Source organism: Ananas comosus, linkage group 19 (genome assembly GCF_001540865.1).
Source record: "Ananas comosus cultivar F153 linkage group 19, ASM154086v1, whole genome shotgun sequence".
Taxonomy (NCBI): Eukaryota; Viridiplantae; Streptophyta; class Magnoliopsida; order Poales; family Bromeliaceae; genus Ananas; species Ananas comosus.
Window position 1 is genome coordinate 5,849,770 of NC_033639.1, and position 9,358 is coordinate 5,859,127.

The window sequence follows — 9,358 nt, forward strand, 5'->3', positions numbered from 1 at the left end:
GCTGATAAGGGTCGACGAGACTTGGAGTTTCAGATTGGAGATCATGTCTTCTTGAAAGTCTCGTCGACCAGAGGGATTAGAAGATTTGTCATCTGGGGCAGGTTGAACCCCCGTTTCATTGGACCGTATGAGGTTTTGGAGCGTGTAGGTCCGGTAGCATATCGACTTGCTCTACCACCGAACCTATCGGGCCTGCACAATGTCTTTCATGTATCGGTCCTTCGGAGGTACATACATGACCGAGCTCACGTTTTGAAGGATATACCAGTGGAGCTGCATGAGGATTTAAGCTTCGAGGAGCAGCCCGTGAGGATCTTGGCTCGCGAGGTGCGGAAGCTGCGGAACCGAAAATTCCCTACGTGAAGGTGCTTTGGAGCAACCACGACGAGCGCGAGGCCACTTGGGAATTGGAGAGCGAGCCATGGGAGCGCTATCCCCATCTTTTTCAGATAGATGCTTAAGGTATTTTGCTTTTGAGTTTCGCGGACGAAACTCCTTTTTAAGAGGGGTGAATGTAACACACTGGACCTTTGCAAATTGCGAGGTTCGAGTGTTGGTTGTGTGCCGAGCGTTTCCACATGTTGTGGAGGGTCGTAGACAGTGATCCGACCCATGGTTCGAGTCCCGAGAATTGTGGTTTAAAACCTTGCACCAAAATCCAAAAAGTTGGATTTTTGGTCAGCTCTCGGGTAGCCTTCAGCAGGCAGTGTACCGGTACGGGCCTGATGGCTGTACCGGTACGCAGTGATGGCTGTACCGGCACGCGGGCCGTGTACCGGTACACAGACAGCTTCTGGACAAACCCGAGGCTCGGGTTTGGGTTTTCGTAGGTTGTGTACCGGTACACAATCCCGTGTACCGGTACATAGTGCAGACTGGGCTGCTGTTCGGGCAGGGGGGTGTTTGCAATTATTACAACACCTATATATGCCACCCCAACCCCTTTGAGAGCTCTTTTGAGCCCTAGATCAGAGGAGAGCAAGGTGAGTCTTCCTCCCTTTGTTTTGATTTCCATTTTTGATGGGATTTGGCTAGGTTTTGATCTCCTCCTCCTTGTTTTTCTTGCTTTTTGTTGGGTTTCCTCCATGAGAGAAGCCTTGAGCTCGGGATTGGAGCTTTGTGGAAGGAAGATCTTGGTACCTTGTGGACTTGAGCTTGGAAAGAAGCTTCTAAAAGGTTTGTGGCTAGTTCTCTCCTCTAGATTCGGGTCTTGATGGATTTTGCTAGATGAAACCCTAGATTTTGGGTTTAGGGTTAAAGTTGGGGATTTTCGTTTTGAGGCCCTTGGAACCCAATTGATGGGTTTAGAATCTTCCTTTAGGTGGGATTGGAAGGATTCTAGCTCTCCTTGGAAGCTTGTTTAGGGATTTCTTCACAAAAGGTGAGTTTTGACCCTTTTTGCTAGATGGTTAATGATTGAGCTTTTGGCTCTTCGTTTCGTTAGGATAACCCTATTTTTGATGCTTCTAGGGTACTAGGAAGCTCGTGGATCACTTCGTTCGGCTAAACGAAGAAGTCGATTTTGGTGGGTTTGGCTTCGTGGAAGAGGGGCAAAATGGCCCCTATGTTCTCTATACTTGTTGTAAAGTAGTTTTTAAATGCATTTCTATGCTAATTGAAATTTATGTGAATTTTAGAACACTTAAAATGCATGCCTTATGTATAAGTTAAATTTCACTCTATATAGTAGAATAATCAGGGTTATTTTCATGCATGTGAGGAGTGCTCATGTGGACGAATGGGATTCTCGTCTAGTATGCTAAATTAGCTCGTATTCGTGTATTGGAAACATTATACTATGTTTGGACTTAGCAGCATAAAGTGTCATCAAGAGGAACTTGAACTAGTAAACTATGAAACTGCAACATAGAGACAGAATATTAGGCCATTGTATATCTGCTATATATTCCATGTTAGAGAAATGATGACATAGAGATAGGCCTTTGGGACATTCGATACATTCCATGTTATTAGACATGAGGACTTGGTACTTGTGACAGGACATATGATTACTTGCCATTGTGCTCATTCGCACATGCTTGTGAGGGTCGCTCCCTACAAGCCGGCACTCCGGAGATGGCCATCGCGATTTATATTCGCCGTGCGGGATTGGGCGCCGAAGTGGATTGCCGTGGGCCAGGCTCATTCCTAGGGTGGGGATGATGACTACCACGGGGCCACTAGGCTCGGCATCGGCCAGACAGCCTACGGGTGGGTCTCAGGGCCATAGACAGCCTTCGGGTGGGTCTCTTCAGATTTGACTTTGAGTATTCACTATGACATGTGGACAGATGATGGCTTAGTATATTGACTGGACATCGACTAGAATAGTAAACAATGATATCTTTACTAATTGCATTGAGGACATCGTATTGGTTGCATACCTATGGGTATTCATGTATACACATCCATGTACATCCATGATATAGTTGTTTTATTACTTATGCAAATCATGCTAAGTAGAGACTTCATGTTATAGTAAGCTACACTTTTACTTACATTTCGCTTCACTGTTTTTTTTGTCACTGACCTCTTTTTGTAGCTTTTGGGCCTTGTGGCGCAGTTCACTGAAGTCAGTAATTGCCAATTGGGAACTATTATTTAATAGTTCTCACGCCCTCTGTTTCATGTTTTTCTTTCAGAGCCCTCTGCACCGGTGGAGGCATGGGATCGCGGCAAGGGGATCGCTAGCTAGACAGCGAGGATTTACTTTCACTCTTAGGTGGTTTCCCTCCTTTTATGTTTTGGGAGATGGAGAGATTGTGTTTACCATGCATAGAGACCACCTATGGACTCTCTTAGTTCTTGTAATTGGATTTGTGGTTGTCCTACTTTATGGCTTTATTAGTGATTTTAGCCTGCTACTCTTCACTTTGCTTTAGTTTCTAGATGTTGTATATTGCTCTGATACTCCTAGTTATTTTTTCCTTTATTGTCTCTTTTATCGCTTTGGTTTTAGACGCCTTATATGTTTTAGACGTATGGCGGGTCTGGACACGCGTCGGGCGGGTTCCGCTGGGTCCCGGGGCGTGACAGATTATTTTGGTATCAGAGCCTAGGGTTGAATCTTAGTGGACCTAGCAAACCTTAGGCCGGTTGCACTATAGGAAATAGGCTCGTGAGAGACAAGGTCTATTCGACTTGTAAGCGAAAGTATCTTGATTGGGTATCTTTGATAACTCTAGAAAGTGGAGTTAAATTGAAGTGTATAGCTTCTAACTTCGCGGAGGGTTACGTTGGCGGCCGACAACGTAACATCGGGAGTTAGTAGTTTGGGACACTTCCTTACTTTCGCATGATTGGGGTATTGGTATTTGAGCGGGGTTCCGATAGCGTGGGTTTTATTAACTTGCGCTTTCATGATGTTATAGTGATGATGCCGACTACACGCTCTAAGTATGTTAGAGCGGACGGCGCGGCAACTGTTGAGGAAGCGGAGACATCCGCTACCTCTGGATTCGGCGAGGTTCGTGAGTTGAAGAGCCAACTTGCGGCCCTCACTGAATTGGTGACGCAACAGGCGGCGGCGACTCGACGGCAGGCAGATGCAGCGCCTAGAGGATCTTCTACTGCAGTAGGTAGCTACCAGGGAGGCTCAGGTCCCTGTACCACCAGCGCCGGTAAAGATAGTTGCGCCCGGGGGGTCGTCCCCTGTACCCGACACTTCGCGAACGGCACCTACGGTAGCACCTCAGGAGGAGATATTGGCGGCACCGCCAGCTCAGGTGCCTGCGGCAGCGGCAGCTTTTCCCTGGACGGTTGAGGGAGCGGAGCGACAGCAGCTCATGGAACGCCTCAGCGAGTTCAGGAGGCGTGATCCCAGGATCTTCGATGGAGAGAAAGCCGACCACTGGATCGTTGAGAAGTGGTTGATACACCTGGAGAAGTTTTTCCGTGACACCTTTGTGGAGGAGAGAGACAGAGTTTGGCTCGCCACTCACCACTTGGACGGCAAGGCCTATAGCTGGTGGGTGGGCATCCAGGATAATCCCAACACCGGTTTAGCAGCGATCTCTTGGAAGAGGTTCAAGGAGCTCTTATTGGAACACTACTTCCTCGTCCGTGTTAAGAAGAAGATGGAGCAAGATCTGCGCGAGATACGCCGGGGGATCGGACCGTGGCCGAGTACGNTATATATATATATATATATATATATATATATATATATATATATATATATATATATATATATATATATATATATATATAATGAGAGGGAGGTCCACTCATGCGGTTCACGACGCCAAAGTGGCCTCGTGGACCGCGCGTGACCACTAGGAGCAACGCCGCGCCATTTCGTTTCTGCGGACGACCTCGGGCGAGACGGGATCCGTCGCTGCGGCCCTCTTGCTCCCGACGCCGGCCAGGGCGGCGGAGGAAGAGGACGAGGACACAGATGAGTTCGGCGACAAGAGTGGCGATGACGCGACCAGCGGCCGCGAGTCCGCAACTGCGAACGCCGTTTTTTTGGGCGAATTATTCGCGAATCGCGAATATTCGCGAATAATTATTTTTGACGAAAAAAAATATTTTTTTTCAAATTTTTTAGAAAAATACGAATATAACTATTTAATTCGCTTTTTCAAAAATTTACGAATAATTTGCGAATTAATTAACCATGACCTCGAACGGCTCTCTGTTGTCTTTAATTTTCCCTCAAATACTGCTCGGTCTCCTTCCCCTATTCCTCCCCGGACCCTCTTTGCTTCTGCTTCGTCGTTTCCTTTTCCTACGATAACAATTAAGAAGAAGAAGAAGAATGGCGGAGAGCCCACTCCACATCGTGGTGTTCCCGTGGCAGGCGTTCGGGCACATGATCCCCTACCTGGAGCTGTCCCGCTCGCTGGCCGCCCGCGGGCACCGCGTCTCCTACCTCTCCGCCCCGCGCAACATCCAGCGCCTGCCCACCCACTCCGCCCACCCCCTCATCCGCTTCGTCCCCATCCCCTTTTCTTCCTCTTCCGCCTCCCTCCTGCCCCCGGGCGCCGAGTCCACCGCCGACCTCCCCTCCGCCGACGCCCCCGACCTCCTGCTGGCCGCCGTCGACTCCCTCCGAGACGCCGTCGCCGACTTCCTCTCCTCCGCTGACCCCAAGCCCGACTGGATCATCCACGACTTCGCCCCCTGCTGGCTGCCCGCCATCGCCGCCGACTTCGGCATCCCCTGCGCGCTCTTCAACACCTTCCCCTCCTTCTTCGTCGCCTTCACCGCCCCCTACCTCTACGGCCCCCCGCCGCCGCAGAAGCCGCAGCCGCAGGAGCTCCCCGCCAGCCTGGTCTTCCGCCCCTACCAGATCCGCCAGCTGATGGGGGCCGCCCAGCGCAGCACCGCCGCCGTCAATGTCGCCGAACGCTGGCGCACCGCCCGGGCCCAGGCCGAGTTCATGGCCATCCGCGACTGCGACGAGCTCGACGCCGACTGGCTCGCCATTCTGCACGGCTTCTTCGACAAGCCGGTCGTTCCCGTCGGCCTCCTCCCTCCCGCCCGAAACGCCGGCGCGGACTCGGATCCGCATTCGTCGAGCATCGTCCGCTGGCTGGACGGACAGCCTCCCTCCTCCGCGGTCTACGTTTCCCTGGGGACGGAGGCCACGCTGGACGCCGACCTCCTCCGCGAGCTCGCCCTCGGGCTCGAGTTGTCCGGCGCGCCATTCGTCTGGGCGCTGCGGGCGCCGGCGGAGCTGCTTCTTCCGGAGGGTTTCGTGGCCCGAATGGGCGACAGCGGGCGGGGAGTGGTGGCGACGGGGTGGGTCCCGCAGCTGGAGATCCTGGGCCACCGCGCGGTCGGGGTGTTCGTGACGCACTGCGGCTGGAGCTCCATCATCGAAGGGCTGGGCTTCGGGCGGCCGCTGGTGATGCTCCCCGTCCTGCACGACCAGGGGATCAACGCGCAGGCCGTGGCGGCCAAGAAGGTCGGCGTCGAGATCGAGCGGGACCTGGAGGACGGATCCTTCACCAAGGAGTCGGTCGCCCGGGCGGTGAGGCTCGTCCTCGCAGAAGAAGCAGGCGAGGAGATCAGGGCGAATGCCAAGAAGATGGAGGGCATTTGCGGAAACAGGGAGTGCAACGAAAGGTATGTGGATCGTCTGGTTCAGCTGCTCAGAGATCATCATTCTCCTCCTGCTGCTGCTGCTGCTGCCTGCAAGTAGAATTCGGTCCAGGACTCGGATAGGCGAATAAAATGTGTTTCTTTAGTTTCCTCCTCCTCCTCCTTGCTCTTCTGCTGCTGCTGCTGAGATTGGTGAGTTGGTGGTAATTGTTGTCCCTATTGTTGTTGTTGTTTTTATCGCCGTCTCCTCTTGCTGGTGATGCTTTTTAACCATTTTTTGGCCACAAGCATTGGCAAGTGTTTTTTCTTTTTAGGGGAATTTCAAATTTGTACTGGTAAGTGTTGGAGATTACTCGTTAATAATTGCATGTTTCGTTTTGGTCTTTACTACGATACAACGGGCTTCGAATCAGCACTCGTCTTGATTCCTCTGTTTGGTTTCGAATAAAAACTCCCAGCAACCTATCGACAAGTCTAACTCAATTAGGAGCTTCTATTAAGCACTCTACAGAGGATTTCAAAAATTCACCTATCATAGGTGGAATTATGCCTTGATTAGAACAAGACTTTAACCTATACTTCACTTCAGGTTGGGCACACCAATTCCAACCTATAAAAAAGTTAAATACTCAGCCACATAAGTTCAACAACACATTCAAGAGTCAACTCGAGCTCAACTCTAAATCAACTAAAACATATATAGAGAGAGTCAACTCGAGCTCAACTCTAAATCAACTAAAACATATATAGAGTAGCAACCAAGGAACTAACCATTCCAAAACTCCAAGCCAAACTCACTCTTGATCTGAGATTGGAAACTCTCCTCTGTAGGATCTCCTTCTTCCCCCAAAGTCCTTACTATCAGCTAGCATAAAGAGGAGAAGAGAAAAGAACTCAATTCCATCAAATCTTCTCCAAAAATTGGAAAAAAGCTTAGAGAGAGAAAGAAAAAACCTTACCCTATTTTTCTCCGAGCTATAGCATAGAGAAAACCAGCTGGGGGTCGGTTTGGGCTTTAAAAGGATAACCATTATTGTAAAATTACCAAAAAATTTCTTACCAACTCATTTTGCCACATTGAGTACCGGTACTCGGGTTGAGGTACCGGTACCCGGCATCAAAACAGCTAAAACCCGAGCGCTGCTCAACTCGGTTTAATACAGTGTACTAGTACCAACCCAATGTCGTATCGGTACTCAGTTCTAACACCGGTACTCACCGATTCAGTACCGGTACTCGGCACCCAATTCTCAAATCCGAGAGCTACGAAATCTGGCAACCCTTTGAGATACCGGTACCACACTCAGGTACCGGTACTCAACACTCAAAACCTGAATTTACCGATTTTGGTGTTAGCAACCCATTCCAGCACTTCGACACTTAAGTTGAAAGCCGATACATTCCCGTCAATCCTCAAAACCACTAGAATGGCTTTACTTACTATTCTAATATTAGAACCTTACAATTTGCTAAAGTTCAGTATGTTACAGATCTCTTCCCTTCTGGTAATGGAATCAGATCCCATGTATGATTCTTCTGTAGAGACTCCATCTTTTCTATAGCCGACATCCATTTGCCACTATCTCTATCTTGCATCGCTTCCGGATAGGAAGTAGGATCATCTGATGTAATTAGTAAGGCATAAAATACTACATCCTCCAATCGGTACCATAAAGGTGGACTGAATTGTTTCCTTTTCCTTTCTATAACGATCGAGTAGGGCTCCTCCGAAGTGCTTTCAATCGAATCGCTTTGTGTACCATGATCATCCTGATGGTGGGGCTACTCCACCTGATGATCTACACCCTCTTGCCGCTCCACCTGGATCTGCGTAGTTTTTGATTGTTCTTCACGTTGAACCTCCTGATGATCTTTACGCGGTATAGCTTTTTCGTCAAAAACTACATCCCTGCTAAACACCTTCTTCTTGGCGATAGGGTCCCATAGCTTATATCCTTTAACTCCCATATCGTACCCAAGAAATATGCAGGGCTTTGACTTCGAATCTAATTTTGTGCGCTGATTTTTCTAAATATGGACATAAGCAGGACAACCAAAGACTCGTAAGGAGGAATAATTTGCAAGTTTACCTGTCCATACTTCCTCCGGTGTTTTGAGTTTGATTGCTGTTGCAGGAGATCGATTTATAATACAGCACGCCATATCTACTGTTTCGGCCCAGAACTCCTTTGGCAAATCTGCACATAACCTCATGGATCTGGCACGTTCTAGCAGTGTTCGGTTCATCCTTTCTGCTATCCCATTCTGCTGTGCAGTACCTGGAACCGTGTAATGACGTACAATACTCTCATCCTTGCAGAATTTTTTAAACTCCCGCGAAGTGAACTCTCCACCATTGTTCGTTCGAAGAACCTTGACCTGCTTTCCAGTTTGTTTCTCTACCTCATTCTTTCAATGTCTGAACTTTATAAATGCTTCAGACTTTTCTTTCTTGAAGAAGATCCAAACCTTACAGGAGAAATCATCAATAAACGTAATAAAATACCGCACACACCTTTCAAATTAAGTTACCGGAGCCGATCCCCACACGTCTGCATGGATGTACTCAAGTATACTTTTACTTTTATGACTGAAGGTCCGAAAATTCAACCTTTTCTATTTTATAAATAAACATTATTTGTAGAAATTGAGTTTACAAGATTTAATACCTTTTAGTACTCACCTTTTATACAGTTCCAACATCCCTCTTTCACTCATGTGGGCTAGTCTTATATACCAGAGCTCCGTATCATCAGCATCATGATCTTCTGAGGATGTTACCGCTACGCCTCCAATCACCGACTCACCGATCAGCCTATACAGATTCCCTTTCTTCTCTCCCTTCATGATGACTATGGCTCCCTTTTTTACCTTGACGACTCCACCTGAAATGCTAATAGAACAGCCAATAGAGTCAAGAGTACCAAGTGATATAAGATTCAACCTGAGATTCGGAATGTGTCTCACATCCGTTAACATCCTCACCACACCATCAAATATCTTTATTTTTACTGTTCCGATAACAACTATTTTGCAGCTAATGCAATTACCCGTCATAACACTACTGCCTTAACAAGACTTATAAGTATCAAATAAAAACCTGTCTGGAGACATGTGATAAGAACAACCCGAATCCAATATCCAGTCACTGAGAGATTCAGAATCTGTTGTAACCGTCAAGACGTCCTGACTGGAATCGCTGGCTACGCTCGCCGTATCTGCAGAGGAATTTTGTTTTCGCAACCAAACTTTTCTCTTCTCAAAGTTCTTTTTCACGTGGGCCTCTTTCTTATAGAAGTAACACTTACCT

At 48.2% G+C, this 9,358-nt stretch overlaps 1 protein-coding gene across 1 annotated transcript; it reads left to right on the forward strand.

The window, feature by feature from the left end:
* On the forward strand, positions 4,641–6,443 carry LOC109724573 (UDP-glycosyltransferase 91C1-like). Its single transcript, XM_020253431.1, has one exon. The coding sequence runs from the start codon at positions 4,760–4,762 to the stop codon at positions 6,146–6,148; it is 1,389 nt and encodes a 462-aa protein (XP_020109020.1). The 5' UTR covers positions 4,641–4,759; the 3' UTR covers positions 6,149–6,443.